Below are 18,982 nucleotides of genomic sequence, written 5' to 3'. Positions count from 1 at the left end.
GCGAAAAGTTTAGGGTTGCGCACTTAATTTGCTCGAAACGTTACGTTTGCTTGGTGCTCATGCAATTTGTTAGCTAAGTGCATTCCGAATTTCCAATGCGGAATTTCAAATTCGTTTATTGCATTTGACTGCAAAATTGAAGTGATGCATGTCGTTTTTGCTAATTTTGCAAAAGTAACCGAAAGCTGATGCAGCGTATCAGAAGAAGCATGTATGCATGCAGGCAACTGCAAATGCGAATGCGAATGCCAATCCTACAATTGGATTCGCATACAATCGCATTCACAGTTATATACGAATGTACTTCTCAAAGTGGCCACACCAGGACATGCTCTTTACGAGATATAAACTTAATGCAATGACACAATTACTAACTACAGTGCTGTTGATAGATACCCGTATAGTAAATGTACACAGATGCGACTGCTACTGCTGCTGCTGCTGCTGAAGCGGTCTCAATATAAAGTAACCACATAAAAATAGCAAAGGGAAATTTCGCTTAATGCAATTTCTTAAGTTTATTTTTGATTTTAAGCCAATTGCAAAATTCAACAAACATATAAGTGGTGTGCTTTAGTATCTTTCCGTTTGCCTAAATGCATTTTTGTTACAGCTTTTGCAATTGAAATCGAGTACGACGAGTAGCCTTTTAATGTCATCTGTAATTCTTACCACTATTTAAGTAAAATATTTACAAATGTTGAAGCCCGAAATGTTTCTAGTCTAGCTTCTAGCTTGTAATTGCAATCAAATATATACATAAGTATGTACTCTACGTCCCGATTTGTGTGTTAACAAATCAGAGTTTATGTACTTCAATGAATAGAGTGTGTAAATATTGTATAAAGCATTTAATATCTAAAAGCTTAGCAAATATTCATTAATTGTCTTTTTGAATTATTACAATATTAATTAAAATCTTTTTAGTTTAATTGCTTTCTTATTCAATTTTTTTTTTTTTAATATATAATCTCCTTAAATTAAATTTGAAACAGTGCTTAAGTACTATTAAGTATGAATGGTTTAAAAATTTGATTTAAGACATAAAATTTCTTTGACTGTTACAAAATTATATATATCACTTAATAAAATAAGAGCAATATATACAGTTCAGGTTTTATGAAAGTGGCATTTTCATAAACAAACAAAATTTTTTATGGCAGTAGAGAATAGGCGGACGTTCTCATTAACTGACGTTCTGATCAACGGGGACGCTCTCATAAACAAATAAACTTTATTGTGGTAGTAGACCATGGACGTTCACATACATTGACGATCTCAAAAACTGGCGTTCTCATGAACCGATATTCTAAAGAAATTGACCTATATTCTGATCAACGAACGTTCTTATTAATAGAAGTTCTCATAAACAGACAAAAATTATCATAGCAATAAAGAAGAGAAGTTCTTATTTATGGTACTATTTACTATATCTGAAAAAGCCGTTTTCATTATAATAAACTTATTATTAACAGACAATTTTCATTAACATAAATTCTAATTAACAGACATTCTCATAAATATAACTTCACTTCTCCTGTCTTTTATTCGATGGTACTCTAAGACATACAGAATTATAAATTCAATTGGCATTTAATTATCAAGTTTTTATAGTACAAGCAAATATTATGAGTTACGTTATACGTTAGTTATGGCCGTACTTTTATTCAGATGTGGGTATATATAACAATACTCTATACCAGAGCTGTCGAAAGCATGGTCTATGGGCCTCATACGGCCCGCAGATAATATTTGTGCGGCCCGTGACATGTTCCTTATCGACCACAATTTAGCAAATTTTTCTTTGCATATTTTGATAAAAGGAGACATTAATTAAAAAGACATTAATTACGAATAAAATATTTTTCGTATGGCAACAACTAATGTCAATAATGTTGATAGTGATAGAATTGTCAAAGATAAATTAATGAAAAATTAATAAAACTGAATTTGACATTGCCGTATTTTTATTTTTCTCCGGATAAATCATAAATGTAGTTGTTTATTTCTACGACCTTTCAACCTAATCAGAAATTTGTATTGGCCCGCGATCTTATCTGATCTGGACAGCCATGCTCTATACCAATTGCTCATGTTTATATGTAAAAATGAACGAAGGTTCTACGCATTTCTTTATTTTTAAAATGAGTGCTAAATAAATACTTTATTAGTATTCCCTTAAATAGATCACTACTCTTTATAAAAGCATAAGAGCAAGTTTCTTCATTCTGATCTATGAAGATCCTTATGGGTAATCTCTAAATACTCTCCAAACTGCCGTTGTTGTTGGTGATCAGATCTACAAGATACTTAAGGATGTTACATATAAAATATTTTATATATAACATACAATTTCATTTTTATTTTGTTAGAAATTTTTATTTCTTTCTGTTTAATAGTTCATTATATTATTATTTATATCTATCTTATATTAAGGAAATTTTCTTAGAACTGTAATATGGAACAGAAGCTTTTAGTTATCATTGACGTTAAAATATTTCAAATAAGTTAGATAAAAATGATTTAATTTTATTACTATATAGTAATATTATAATATTTCTTACCTCTTAAATCTTTTACTTTTATCAGTTTTATCGAGACCCTGAACTGCAAGTGCATTGACGTTATTGATCAGTCTTTGATGGCACTTTGTAGAGTGTTTTCCAACAGCCTGTATATTTCTGCTCCAAAAGCAGTGATCAACTTAACTTTTTAAATTGATAACTTTATATAATTTCAATATTTATATCTCGAAGAATGGTCCATAGTTGTATTCCATTGAGTTCACATAGTTTTTTATATAGTTTTCTAATGAACTATTTTATTTTCCACTATAAACTGAGACTGATGTCTAAGTAACCAGTACAGTTTTTGGTTATAATATTATTTTATATATCATATTTTATTATTTATATTTTATCAAATAGTAATAAAATTTTAATTATTAATATTTTATTATTTTAATATATTAATAAGATATATACTATTAATATAATATTATATTTCATTTATAAATACTTTTAATATATTGTTCATATATAGACTTAGTGGAAGAAAATTCAATGAATTGAATATATATTAAAATATTAGTATTAATTATTCACTACAATCAATTAATTTATAAGATTCTAGAATGAACTTAGAAAGTATAATCACATAAGTATATATCATTTCTTATATACATATATATACTCATATGTACTTAAAAAGTACAAGTATACACGATATGATAAGCGATTTTTTTGTCAAAAATATTACAAACAAGACAATCTTTTTCTTTTATTTTATTATTTTATTTTGGTATTAAAAATTTAAATGAATTTGAAATGAATACAATATAAAAATTTTGTTTTTGTTAATCTGTTGATTACATAATTTTTTTTTTGTCTAAACATTGGTGTAAACCATTTTTAATCTATGGTTTCAGAACAATATCTTGATCTCCTATATTTTAATATTATAGGATAAATTAAATTAAACGCCAACTTTATTTGTGCTTCTTCACGTGCTCCAGTTATAATAACCTTTCCGGAAGTGAATATCAATAGAACAATGCGTGGCTTTACCATACGATATATTAGTCCTGGAAATATTTCCGGTTCATAACAAGCAAAGGGATGATTTCCAGCACATAAAGCATTTAATTCCACTTCGAATTTTACATTAAAAGAACCAACGATATTTTGAATTTGGAAGTTCTGAAGCCTTGGCTAAATATATACATAAATTCATAAATTCATTAATTAATATGGCATAAGTTGTATGCAAGAACTCTAGAATATTTTTTTGCTTACATGATATCCCAACTTTTGTATAATACGTGCAAATTTACGTGAAGCTAAACGGGATAGATCCACTGATTTGGCACCTGTGCAGACTAATTTGCCACTCTTGAATATTAGAGCAGTCGTACGTGGGTCACGTATGCGCATAATAATAGCGGCGAAGCGAAGTGGAGAATACTCGGTATTACGTGCTTTTAATGAAATGTCCATTAAATCAAGCACGCATGACAAACTGGCTGTAGAAACGATATTTCTATGGAATTTAAAAGTAATTAACACAAGCACTAATTGAATTAATTACAGAATTTTTAAAATACAGTTTTCATTACTAGCTGTGCATTTACTTACTGTAATTCTGGTTCAATTATACTTGAAAAGTACCAGGAAGTAGGTGGTGGTAACGAAGCCATTGCTCCCATTATTTGACGATGTATGTTAACAGAAGAGCTGCCTTCTTCCTCTTCACCGATTTCCACTATTGTACGTGATTTCTTTAATAGATTATAAATTTTATTTAAATTATTAAACAAAATAATTAAAATAAATACCACCTCCATTGGTATAGTACGTGATTTCGAAATATAAGATATCCACTTATTATCCTTTGCAGATAATCGGGATTGAGACACTCTATTACGTAGAGTCACTTGATTCAACTCCGGAGATGATGGTGGTGTTGGTAGTATGAGTATATCATTCAATAATGATGATTGTAACGTATTACGTATAAACCCAATATCAACTGATTCCGTTGGAATCCATTGAGGTGCTGGTGGTGTTGTTTCCTTCAATAGATTTCAGAGAATTTATAATTAAATTACAAAACATAATTTTAATAAGTATCCTCACTATTGGTTTTAATGATTGTGCCAATAGTTCATATTTACTAACAGTGTTGTCTGCTATTGGTAACGGCACTGTATTAAATACTGGGTCAGTTACAACTGCATTCGCATTTTCAGTAATAGCTATTGGCTTGGATAGAGAATTTAAAGTATCCATTGATATCTTTGCTCCAATTGGTATTAAGTTTGTACTCTCTGAATTCGAGTCTAGCAGACCTAAACTAATGTCTATCCCGAATGGATCCAACGCTATCTTGTGGATTATTTGTGTTAAACTCATCGAATTAGATAACTTCTCCATTTTAGCACCGAATTTCTGTTTGAAAAAAGAAAATAAATTAATGAAAATCATTAACAAAACAAATAAATTAAAGATTTGACAAAATAACATTTTACATATGAATATACAATAGACGGTTAACAATTAGAACCATTTTGTTTATCGGATAGTTCTGTTTTCGAAATGTTCTGAACGAAGTTTAAATAGTATATTACCTTTATAAATAAATAGAAATATAGCTGAAATTCAAACAGTCATAAAATATCAATTCAGTCTTTATGGGATAGCCACTTTTTCTATTCTATTTAAAGATACAATACCAATTGTAAATTTTTGAAATAATATTATATTATTCAAATAATTTATTCCCTTCAATTTTGCAACAATTTCACTTAATATTGAAAGGATGCAATTTCTCAAAATTTCTCGAAAATTTGTTTTTAATTGAAATTACCACAAATACAATAATCGAATGCAATGCCATTTTCACAATAAGTGTTTGATCCTCGATTTGCATTTGTTTATAGTCAAGCAGTGAGCAACACATTAGGAATGCTTCCCTGTGTTAGATGTACCTTTGTCAACCACAAACTGCGATTTCAAACCACTCAACTCAACTCTCCCTCTTTGCCGCACCACTTGCAACGCTTGCAACACTCGCAACACTTGCCAATAAATGCAAAAGTTATTTGCTTGCCGTAATATTTACGTAAAGTAAAGGAAAACGAAACCACAATTTTCAGTGCGCAACGAACACTTCACTAGCACAATGGACAGGACATGCAACATCCACCAGAGTGCAAAATTGAAACAGTGCACCTCTGCATTAATCCTAACATATGCATAACACACAACTTATAAGAGTAAATAGCATGCATATGTGTGCAGTGTGTAGTGTGTAGTGTGCACAGCTGCTGTATACCCACCAATTCCGTGGTCTATGCAAATTCACCTTTTGATTGGTTATTTATTTTTATTTTAATATTTTTTTTTTTTGGTTTGTTTTTTATTTCTATTTTTTATAAGTTGTCACTTTGCGTTGTTAGTCTGGCAACTTATGTGTACGATTGCAGTGCAGTGTATGTCTTCTTGCATGGATGCGTCAACGATGCCACTGCTACTGGGCTTGGTAGTAACATATGGTGCCTTAGAGATTTGCAATTGACAATTGGATGCAGGATGCTTTTGGTCTGCTTAAAGTCAATGCTTGTTTTGATATTTTATGTACTTGCCATGGAGAATTTCAACCCAAATTGTTGTGGTCAATACGAAAAGTAAATTTTAAGTGTCGGTCTGGTTTCACTTGGCTTGGTATGGTTTGATGCAGAAGAACTTTTTATAATAGAACATATGCTTCTCCCACTGTACCAAGTCCACAGCTACAACAGCTGCCCGTACAACTACGGGCAACTGAGTATCTAAGCAATTTTACGAATTTGATGCAGATGGAATTCAATGTAGAGCATTCATGTATTCACTTTTATTAACTATTGACATGAACTTCTGTATTTAGGTGTTGGTACGATTGCGTGAATGTGAGTGTGAGTGTCAGTGTCGGTGTGAGTGTGAGTGCCGAACCATTTGAAGATATTTTGTGGTTTTGCTGATACTGACAGTTTTACAGCACGAGTCGTACATAGAACGTAGTAGATATGTGAATCTAACAATGCAATCAAGTGTCCTGCTGTGCTTAGTAAGAGCACATGGTTTTTGTGGTCAAGTGGAATGTACACACAAGTATACTGCAGCATTAAAAATATTGAGTCTGTGAAAAGTTTATAGAAATTAAAAGTAAAAGACTTAAAAATAATTGACCTGCTACAGTAGCTTTGCTACATGAACGAATCCATGAAAGAATCTAAACTACAATTATATTAGCTGATGTAATTGGATTGCAATGTAATTTGTATTTGAATGAGCATTTGAATATATATAATTTAAATATATGTATCTGGTAAATATATAGTTTTGATAAATAAATTTTTTGGTGTTGCTAGCTACAAAACCAACTATTGAAATACCCATATATTATTAAAAGTGCTATATATTTACTCAATTTAGTTTTCAATCATTTAAATTTGCACTATTATTATTGTAAAAATTATATATTTCCTCTAAATTTAATATCTAATGACTAATGAATGAACACTGACTCTGAGCATTAAATTTGGCGGGGCAAGAGTTCAACGCTTAGTACTTGCAGTCTAAGTATTAAATATTATTTACGGATAATTAAGTATAAGAAATAATTGCACGACCACCGATGATGGGTATTTGGCAGTACACAAAACAACTGTATGATCAGCCAAAAATTTAATTAATTAAAATAATATAAGAAGAATTTCTGTTGTTGTACTTCACTATTTTTCGAAACTTCTCTATTTTGAATAACTTAAAATTGAAGAAATACTCGTCGAATCTTATAAATGCGGTTAAACTTCTATTAATAATAAAAATAGCTTATATTTTACATTACTCTATCCGAATAATGGATAAGCACCTCTTTATTAGCTCACCCTTTATTTTAGCTCATGAAGTTTCCGCATTATTTCACTGCGAATAATAATAGCAAATCCGAATATTCGAAGACTTTGGATTTAAAAAAAACCCATTTTTTTTTTCAACTCCAGTCTTCGTTGCTATTCAATTAATCGAATAATCGACTAACTTATTTTTTTTTAAATATCCGAATAGTATGAATAGCACTAGTTGAATAATCAATACATGGTTAAAAATTTCGCCTGTGAGCACCTGAAACAGAATTTTACCGAATAAACTTGCTTTAAGAAGACAAAGGTCTAAAAATGGGACACTAAGGGAAAGGTCACATAAGTGAAAGGCAACTTAAAAATGTTGCGAAAGGTAGAGATATTTGCCTTTAAAATTTATGCTTTTCCGAAGATTTACAATACCACGATGTCACTTAACTAAAAGCAGAAATTACTTCCGTAACTTGTGATTAATGTCTCGAAGATTCAATTTCAAAGAAATATGTTTCAATAAATTCCGAAAAGAGCTGTGAGCTTTTTTGGTACTTCAAATTAAGCACAAAGAGTGCAACTTAAATATATTAGAAACTGCCTCTAGAATAGATGAATATTTGTATTTAATATCATCATAAATGCCTATGAATTCAGGGTTTTCATTTCTACCATCAATAATTGCAATTAATGGTCGGAGTTCAAGATTATACTATTTTAATTTAATTGATAATTTATTGAGTTTTACTTGTAATTAGCTGCTTTGATTTACATGCAAGAAAAAGTAATTTTTTTTCATTTATTTAACTTACAAGAACTCGCTCAAAGTAGCATAGAGTTCCGCTTGGAAAATTGTGAAGTCTGTGCTTATTGTAATTGATTTGTGTGCTCTGAGTCTCACTATTCCTGCTCCAACACCGTGAAGCGTATAGGATCCAACTGTATACCATTTCTGCGAGCCATCATGCAATCATGTTCGGTTGGCATTTCACTCCTCTCTTGATAAGAAGATGACTCTATATCTCTTTGTGATATTGAGTACTGGGTCTGTGTTGTCAATTGCCTGGGTTATATATGTAACGTTTTCCACCCTGGTGTGGATTTGTAGATATCCAGTTAAGAGTGCTTGCATTGCAGCTTCCTCTTGTATTGATAGGTGTAGCGGTGGTTAATTTAGCAGTGCTTCCATGCCAGCAGTTGGGATAGTTCACATGGCCTCTGTGATACTTATGCACGCCAGCCTCTGTAATTTGATCAGTTTAGATATAGCTGTAGTTTGTTAAGTTTTTCCCCACCATACCAATACCCTATATAGTATGATGGGTCTAACCATTTGTGTGTAGATCTAAAACGCCATTTTGGGGCTCAGGCACGATGATTTTTCTAGATACACTAACTCGGAAAAGAGTCAATATATATATAAACTTTCCTATTAAATCACTACTTTCTTATTTTCTTTAATATATTTTCCATTTCAAATATAAAATTCTACTTTTAAATTAAAGTGACGCCAATAATGTACTGGCAACTTGTTCTAGATGTGCTTCCCTTGGGGTCGTCGGTATAACTTAACCTAACCTAATGAATTAAAAGTTTGTCAAGCAAGAAAACTAGATTTTTCCTCTTTTTCTGTTTCTTGAAGTTAAGAACTGCAATTCTGATTTATATCCTATATTAAGAGATACTACATTCTATATTTTTTCTTTTATTTCTGAAATTTATATAATATTTCTTTACATTTTGCAAAATCTATAACAATACATGTGGATGCATTTTAATTTTCTATAGTAAGAATTCAATTTTTACTTAAAATAGTTTTACTCTTTGTTTCGAAATGAGTTTTTAACTGAAAATATTTCTCTCAAACGTTAGCTGGAAACTTTCATAATATTATACATTAGCTATTTACATACACTTAGCTGTGTGGCAATATACATGGATAGATACATGCATCTATGAGATATAGTATGGAAGTTTGTATACGTCAGTGTTGTACATCCATCGATTTGAGGCAAACACAATAAACTTTGTTCAAATTTGTAAATCATGAAAATTCTTGTGTAATACGGAAATTGAAATATTAAATTTGTGAAATAATCTAACAACTCAACGTACTCTCAGAGATTGAAAAATCATTTCCAAAATTTAAATTAAAATTGTATATTAAATTACTAGAATTTTCATTGCAAAGATATTGCTAAAATTTTTGTTTGATTTTCGTTCTTTGTACAATACAACGTACGGTTTGACTACAGTTTTAGTATTTTAAAAATATTTTTTCAAAATTTCTCGTAATTTGAAAATTTAATATAAACATTAATAATTATCTTTTTGGCATTATTGAATATTGATATCATTAAGTATAGTTGGCTTTAACAAACTTGGTTTTTTGATTTCACCTAGGACAAGATTTTAATACAAACGCGTTGGACTTATAAGCGCAGCTTCGTACATCATGCTTCCTTAACTTAATCATTTCATCAAGTTAACGATCTTCCGTAAGATTTTCTCTTCTCTTCAAAACACATTTTAAGTTGAATTATAGTCTTTCATCCACGTCAAGTCAAAGCCGATAGATGTTGGTTCGCTGAATCATATCAATATTGTGACAACAATACCGAATAGCTAGTGATTTCTTCGGTTGTTGAAAGTGGTATCAGAAATCCATTGTATAAATGTGTAAAAAAAACAGTAATAGTAGACCTATTTGTTTGTAAGAATGTCACAAAAGAACAACATAGAATAAGCACTACTTTTGGTGGCAACTGATGGCAACAATGCTAACAAAAAAAATACGCCTAATATAGAACTTACCATACTTGTAGCTTTATAGCAATTTTAGTGCAATTAGCAAGCATTTTATTTTTTTAGACTTTTTTATTTTAACATTTTTTGTTAAGCTATTGATATTTTAGCATCATTATTCTTTACTATCAGTTATGACTATAAATACCCACAACGTTATACAACTCTTATACAAGGTTCATTCCTCAATCTCAGTCTCGAACCAGTATTATTAGAGTCGATTCTAGAGTCGTAACTTAAGTTATTTAGAAAACTAATTCAAACATGAATTAAGGCAGCAAAGTCAGTATTGAGGCTTAAGTTATTTGACTTAAGTTGATATAGGCGAAAACTATTTTAATTTATAGTCTTTATGATTTATTTGATACCGTTTTTTACATATTAAAGGTGAAACTGTGTATCCTTTTAAAGAACTGTGATTTCTATTACTACTAATTTGTGACATTATTGTCATTTTTGGCTTTTGCTTATTCTTATCTAAATTTCATTGCATTATTTTATTGCGGTTAGCTGGCTCTTTGGTTGCAGTTGGTTTAAAATGTAATTTTTTTCCTTGAGATATACAAATATCTGTAATTAACCACGATGTTTTAAAAGTTTAGCTTAATTAAATTAATATGTGATGAGTAATTTTTATGCATGTGAGCAGATAGGAATGGTTATATGGATATAATGCCAATATGAAACAAGCTGTCGTTGGCTTAAAATTCATCCTTTTCGACATATTTTCGATGCATACTGTGAAAACCGGTATGAAAAGACCTGTCGTTGAAGCATTTTCGTCAGTTTTTCTTGTTGAATTCGATTTTGAAATGAATGTAAAATATTCAATTATCATAAAATATATTCGACATTTCTCTTATTATTATTCAATTCAAATTTTATTATAACAAATATTTTTTAAATATTAAATATCTAACTGGAAAATGTGTACAAATTATCATAGAAACAAATTAAACTTAAAATCTTTAACATAAATAAAATGAATTTTAATTATTTTTATTGAGAAACGACTTTCAGGGAATTAGAAAAAGTTTTGCTTAGCAAATTTAAAAATAATTTAAAATAGAAATTTTGCATACAATCAGCACTAATCCAACTTCGTTGAGATTAAATGCTAATTTTTACGGAACAAAACTTTTTGCAATTTAATTATTAATAAATAATGCATAATAAATACTAAATACAGTAAATTTAACTTATTTTCTGCATTTTTCATAAGGTTTCATTTTTAATTTATGCTGAAATTTTAAACTATTTTCAGCATTTCTGGGATTTGAAATAAAAATTTTAGTGAACTTCAAGTATAGACTGCTATGGCGATGCCTAGCTTATATTTAAAATATCATAAAATAAAATTGAATCAAAATAATTGGCAGTCCTTTGGAGAGAAGCAGCATTTTTAAGTTTTAAGAATTTTAGTAAAATTTTTGAAAATCATAAATACTCAAGCATACGTTTTCGATTTTTTTAAATTTTTTTTTTGTTGACTTAAGATTTTCGTAGCTTAAGCGCCTAACTTTATGCTACTCTTTTTTGTTTTGTTTTTCCTTTTGCTGTTACTTTTATTATTTTTTCTTCCTTCTTTGTAGAATTGCGTACTTTATGCGAAATATGCAAAAATTTATTTATGAAGTTTTTATGCTAAAAGCGCACTTGAAATGGAAATTTCTTTAAAAGAATTTTCCGTAGAGCGAAAGAAGTAAATGGATGAAACTGCAGAGGAAGAAAGTAACACAAACTTAGTTGAAAAAATAAACAGTTACAAAACGGAATCCTTAATGTTTCCATTAAATTGGGTTAATGTTGTGCAAAATTATAGTTTCTAGTTAAAGTTTCTTAGTTACGATTTTAGATATGCTTCATTACTCTGCATGCGCTATCTTATAATATAAATTTCAAAGAGCATTTGCAGTTTAAAGTTCCTAAATATATCACAATATTTTGTTAAGTTTAAGTAAAAGATTTAAAAAACTAATTCTTGACTATAATATTTAACATAAAATGATTTAGGTGTGAGTTGAAAAAGATTTACAACCTCCTGCATGTGTCAAAGAAAGTAGTGTACGACTAAGAAGTTAGATGGAGTTTTATAGAAATAGAATAAAATAGTATGGAATAGAGAAAACGAATTATAAAAAAGAGTTTAGATCAAGCATAGTACCTCGTTTCAGCGTACTTAGTGTAATCTTAGCTACGAGTATATAGAAGATATTTCTCCTTCCGAATGAAACCCAGCGTGATTTGAGCTAAGACATTTATGTTAACAGTTTAGAATTAGCAACTCAGGATCTTAGCATCCGCCTCTTGACCTAGATCAAAGTTGAACAGTCACAATGATGAAATTGACTAGAATTACTAGATTACTAAATTGACTAAAATTACAAGGTTGACATGTAATCCCTTTAAGCAGACTAAATAGCGCTTCGGTTAAAGTAACCTGCTATCAAAATATGAATCGATTCTTTTGTCGGTAGAATATCTCTGCTTGACTGAATATACTCACCAGACGCCCAAATGAATGTTTTCTTCATATCCTTTTGAAAGATTCCATCATTCTAAAAATACATAGTATGGTAACAATAAGCCATCCTTTTAATGAACGAATTACTGCTAAGAGGTAACACTTTAAATCACAAAAACTAAGTGTGACCAATCGACCACACTAGAAATTGAAGAGAGAAAAAATAGAGTACCGATAAGCAACACTCTAACGAAAGTGACCAAAGCGTTTCCGAAAAGCCATATTTTATAGTAAAGTATAAATTAATAGGTTTAAATTTCTAATTGATTTGTATAATTCGAAAACTCTTATGGGTACTGATTTTTCGATCTTGATTATCGCATTGCATACTAGGAATTCTACTGATGAAGACAAAAACGAATTTGCCGAAATAAATATAGAGACATAAAAAATACAACGTCCGAAATAAAAATTAAAATCCTAAAAAATAAAACCGTCTTTAATCTTAGTTAAAGTTTAGAATAGCTAAGATAATATTTTTGGACTATTGTTATATGTATGTATATAATACAATGTACATTTGGAAAACAGGTTACATTTATGCATAATTGTTAAATTTTTTGAACGCCACACAGGTCACTACGGCATCATAATCCTTTAGAAATGCATGGAATGAGATTTGGTCCTATACCGAATACGGTCTGAACCCAATCCAAGTTTATTTGCATTTAGTTTAAGGTAAAGTTACATCACTTATTAGTTTTGTAGTGAATCGGTTTCAAAAAAATTGAACCTATTTGGCATTTGAAGCAACAAATGCCGTCCGTTGTGATACTTCGTCTTCATTAATGATGTCGTGCTGGGAATAAATTACACATATTTTATTTTAATGAGAGGTTATGTTAAATAAATAAAAATATTGAATGCTTTTTTTGTTGAACTCCTCCTCCTAGCATTACTAACAAAAGCCAACAAATATTTTAAAATTATATTTTACTTACTAAATGATTTATTGAGCAGAGCGCACAAAGCATTTAGTATAAAATAATAAAAAAAATTGTGAAAAAAAGTCAGATTCTGAGCAACAAAATATCTTTATGTTCAAATGTATATATATACTTTTTTCGTGTAAAAAAATATATATACAAAAGTTACATTTTCTTACAAGTTTTGTGTATTTTTGTATTTTGTGTTTTTATTTTAGTAGAAAAGGATTTTGGCAATTTTATGTGCTCTTCCGAAAAAGTAAAAAAAGGGTTTATTGTCTTTAATATGTGAAAGCAACATGTTACTTAGAAGAAAAAAACCGAAGGGAAAATATTACAAGGAATTGGCAGACTTGTTAAAAATATAATGAACAAGCGCACATCCTGTTTGCGATGCCAGTTAAACATTATCCTTTGGCAACAATTGAGGTCAAAATATTTAGCAATATTTTATGTGTACTTAAAGCAATTTAAAATAAAAATTTATTTTATTTGGCAACAATAATTGCGCATATTAGTTATTCTAATTAATTGCTATTTGTTTCATTAGAAATTATCGGCTTAATGCCGGCTCTGTAGAAATATTGGGTCACTCATTTTGTATGCAAAAATATCCTTCGTGCCAAATTTTGATAAAATTTGTTTTATTGTTTTTTTAAGCGAAAAATAAATTTATTGCAACAAATTTTAATAATAAATTCAATATAACTAAAAAAATAAAGCATTAATTGTACAATTAATTTTAATTTAATAATCATTCCAAAATAATTAATTACTCCTTATGTTGAAGCTATTTGAGCCAGTGCGCTTGAGCACTTTTACTCTCTATTAAAACTCGAGGTATTTTCAATAATTTATTAATAAGCAATAATTGACCTCAGATTTGCATAATTGATGTTTTATATTTTTATTTTGATTAAAATATAAATCTGCTATCTGGTTGATAGGTTGCAGTGACAGGGCATTAGATAACTTCCATGTACCTCAATTAGCGATTTTTCGCCGTTTTACTATCACATTCCTCGCAAGAAGCCTAGTATAGAAGCGTAGAGACTAAATCCTTCCCGCCGAATTTAGGTAAATTAATAGGTCTTTCGTCTTCCCCGATGAACAGTCTGATAAACTATCAAAAAAGAACCTAAGAACCTATATCTTCTGGACGCCAAAACCGGGCACTCACAGAGAAAATGTATTATGGTTTATTTTTCCTGCGGGTTTCCACAATTTCTGCAGTGAGGATTATAGGAAATGCGCAGTTTCTCTACGTAATAATCTATCTGTTTCTTTCAATTAGATTTATTGTGATAGAATATAAAATTTTATTTAAAATAAAATTATCAAATGTTAAAATTTTAATTATAAAAATAAAAATTGAATAAAACCTTTTGACTATTTAAAATTCTAATGCCACAAAAAACTGAAGATACTTTGAATTAAAAAACGAAAATTGTCTAAACAATATTTTAAATAATATATTGCAATAAAATAAAATTAAAATTTAAAAAAATAAAAAAAGTGATCAATTTCGCTATTTTAATATATTTGAATTTTTATTTTATTTATTTTCTTTTTTTGTTATGTACATTTTTAATCAGTGAAATTATTGGACTGGAATGAAACCAATCAGTTCCAAATTTATTGAATATATTTATATTTCATATTTTTAAATTTGTTCTGTCAGTTCATAGTACTCAACAGTTTTGGTAATTTAAATTTATTTAATTACATTCATAGAAATGTTTACAATATAAAAAGCAATGAATTTTTATTTGCAATAATTCTATGTGCTCAGTTTTTAATTTAGAGTAAAAATTTTTATTGAATATTTTTCAAACAAATTGCATATGGAAGCAATTTGCAATACATTAATAACTTTCGATAAATTTTAAAATATTAACGAATAATTAGAAAAAATATTCTGAATAAATAATAAAAATATATATACAAATATTTATAATAAAAATATAAATTTTTATTATATGTGCGAAATCTATTTGTGCAATTAGTTATTTTTACTAACAAAGAAATAAAATAATTTATTTTAATCAAATGTTTTAAATGTAAATGAAAAAAAATTATTTTAAGTATTAGAGAATTGAATTATGCTATAATATAAAGAAAAAAAAAATATTTTTTAATGCTGCATTGAATCATAATATTTGTTATTTACTCAAGTAATTTAGTTATACTCTGAAAATATTACACTCCGCTTGAAAAGCCCTACTGAATTGAACTAGAATGATATTATCTAGTAATTATATCTAAGACATATATAATGAGGACAAAACCTTACAAACAAAATACAAACACTAAAGTGTGTATATAAATTCATTATCACGTTAACAAAAGTCTTGTCGATTAATCGTTAAAATTGAGAAGTCACTATGAGCTAGATATGATAAAGAAAACCACGAAAACTCTCTTCACTAAATTTGCAGGTCGTGTCCTAATTGAAGTCGGAAGGGGGCACTATGTTATTGCGCCGATGCTTCAATGGTGGTATTTATTGACTTTACGTATTGAGTAGATGTAGTCATAATGAACAAAAGAAAACACCCATCAATCACTTTACATGTCTTCGTCCAGAACTACAGAACAAAGTGTATTAAAAGGTTAAGAGATCGTTATTTTACCAGGCTGTCAGATGTAATGTAGATCTACTGGTGGAATCTTTTCAATTACATCTGAAAAATCAAACGGTCGTACAAGTATAGCACACAGAGTTATATTAGAAAGAACAATTAGTTTAGCTCGCCTTCCTTTACAACAGCTTAAAGGTCATTACAATGACCATTTAGTGTTAATGTAGAATTGTTGTTTACTATCAAAAATTGTGATCGTCTGAAGCTTATTTAATTTCCTTCACGGAAGCAGTTAATCTACTAGTTAGCCCTTATATATTTTTTTGATAATAGTGACAGTTAACAGCACCAAGATTAAGAAAACACAAAATAAATAAAAAAAGTAATATAAAATAACTGAAAACTCACTGCTTTCGGATCGATCCTATTAGCTCCAACTTTTCTTCTTCTCTTTCCACTTGCCACGAATTTATACGGTTCAATTATCTATGGGTTTTCCAAACTAAGAAACTATGTGGTTTTGATAAATAGTTTCTTCATAAACTTGTTGATCAATCAAATATTGACAGAGCTTATATCTTTCTCGCTTTTTAGAATAAGTTGCTTAAATCTATTAATGTATTTTGAAATGATAAACATTTTATGGTTTTTATATATGTATTATATAAAATACATAAATATATAATATATCTAAAATATATAAATGTAGGCAGTAAGGGTAAGATCTGACAACGCTGGGGAAAAGGGAACAAGGAGAATGAAGAAGCAGGCAGTCCGTAGTAAGTCGTCGTTGTAGTAGGTCGATTGTGCGTATAATAAAATTTGATTTTTGTAACAAATGAGTAACTGTTGAATAAACATTCATATAAATATATAACTAATACATAATATACATTTGCAATACGAACATTAATTATTGTATTATACACTTTGATTTTTGTAACAAATGAATAACTATTAAATAAACATTCCTACATAAATATATCTAAAATATATAAATATATTTAAAATACATAAATATATCTAAAATATATAAATAAATTTAAAATACATAAATATATCTAAAATATATAAATAAATTTAAAATACATAAATATATCTAAAATATATAAATATATTTAAAATACATAAATATATCTAAAATGTATATATAAATAAATCTAAAATGTATAAATATATATAAGTATATATTTTTTATATAAAATATTTAAAAATAAATAAATGAAAGAAATTAATTAAAAATAACCAATCAAAAATTAGTGATTATAAAAATCAACTTGTTCTTGCCTAAAATAATAACTTTCACATTTCGCATATATTATATGAAAATTTTTCTTCTTTCAATTCATTTCAATCAGAAAGGATTTTCCCTACGCCCTTCCGATAACTGTCTACACTTTAAATGACACTTAAATCCATTAAAATATTGTCGTTACCGTTCTAATTTACTTTTGACATATGTTAACATAACGAAATGTCATTTATCTTCGTCAAAGCCTGATTTACGTTTCGACTGAGATTTGATGTGTGCCAGTGAGAGGCCAAATCGTGTATATTTGGTTTCTACCTCGGAATGAACTACTTCATTTGCCAGCAAAACACGACGCACAGCCAGCAGTTCTACACATGCCGTGAAGTTCACTTCAGCTGTCAAGGCTGGATACATTTTTTTATCTTTGTATTTATGGATATTTATGTGTGTTTCGGGTTTCTTCACTAATGTCAAGTGCTGAATAATTGCCCACATCACACAAAGTATTAACGTTGCTTTACAGATACAATGGCAAATGTTTTTTTTTTGAAAATTTCAATATTTTCACTTCCTTTTAAATATTCAGAATAATGCCTTTCCGACCTTCGAAAGGAAGCTAATTTTTCTTCCAACAATCCAACAATCCGTAATTTGCAATATACGCATAACAGGCACGGCAATTCAATTACAATATCTGTGTTGTTGTAATGTTGTAAATCATTGTTTGATATTACCCCACACACCACTACCCGCCACTCCTCACCTCTTCCTGTTATTTCCGTTCTGTAGGTCTTGAAATATCTTTTCACAATTGTTCTGTTCTCTTAGGTTCAGTTCAATCCTCATGCCCACTTTTGATGTGGTTTGTAATAAACTGATTGTGTGTGAAATAAAAAACAACTGCCGCCATTTTCGGTTTATGTTACTTCCGTCACTGTTGATGGCATTACCACAACCAACATTGCTCTTTGCTGTTGCTGAGGCTGAGGCTGTTACCGTCGCCGTTATCTCCATCATCGACACCGTCAGCCTGAACCGTTTTAGATTTGAAATTTAAGTGTTGCCAATTTTTGCATATTTTTCAATTTTTTTATTGCCAAATTTTAATGTTTTACTTTTCTTATTGTTGTCGGTTTAAATTCCTTTTCATAGAAGCATAACAATTTGCAATTTCCCGCGAGGAAATTTCAAACTTTTCCAAACAATACACGGCAACGGAAAAGAAATGTACAATTTCTAACAAAAAAGAAAAAAAAACAGATACAAATACAAAAATCAAATGAAATAAAATTCGACAACAACAACAACCTCAACAACTACAATAAGAACAAAATTGGTGCAAAATTATACAAAAGGAAATGTGGCTCCACTTGGTGTAACGTTTCCTTAGTGTGTCATTAGGCGCATAAGCGCGGTAAATATTTTCCGTAAGTAACATTGTTACTGCCTTCTTCCCGCACTCTTAATACGCGAAGGAGAAGTGGTGTTATGAGAGTTGTGAGG

General features: G+C 29.2%; 1 protein-coding gene across 4 annotated transcripts in view; it reads right to left on the bottom strand.

Annotated features, from left to right (window-relative positions):
• Positions 1-3,365: 3,365 nt before the first annotated feature.
• Positions 3,366-18,982, bottom strand: part of LOC119671448 (TATA-box-binding protein-like) — a 162,243-nt gene continuing 146,626 nt past the window's right edge. The window contains exons 1-6 of one of the 4 annotated variants that reach the window (XM_038082083.1): positions 16,636-16,834; positions 4,635-4,946; positions 4,334-4,570; positions 4,134-4,276; positions 3,795-4,038; positions 3,366-3,710 (exon numbers count right to left, since the gene is read on the bottom strand). In XM_038082083.1, coding sequence (XP_037938011.1) covers positions 3,411-3,710; positions 3,795-4,038; positions 4,134-4,276; positions 4,334-4,570; positions 4,635-4,931 — 1,221 coding nt within the window. In that variant the 5' untranslated portion in view covers positions 4,932-4,946; positions 16,636-16,834 and the 3' untranslated portion in view covers positions 3,366-3,410. Of the gene's footprint in view, positions 3,711-3,794; positions 4,039-4,133; positions 4,277-4,333; positions 4,571-4,634; positions 4,947-16,635; positions 16,835-18,982 lie in introns of those variants that run through there. The other 3 variants (XM_038082082.1, XM_038082084.1, XM_038082085.1) reach the window with 3 other exon arrangements.

This window comes from Teleopsis dalmanni, chromosome 1, assembly GCF_002237135.1.
Source record: "Teleopsis dalmanni isolate 2A chromosome 1, ASM223713v2, whole genome shotgun sequence".
Classification (NCBI taxonomy): Eukaryota; Metazoa; Arthropoda; class Insecta; order Diptera; family Diopsidae; genus Teleopsis; species Teleopsis dalmanni.
Note: the sequence above shows the minus strand (reverse complement) of the source record. Positions and strands in the feature narration are given on the sequence as shown.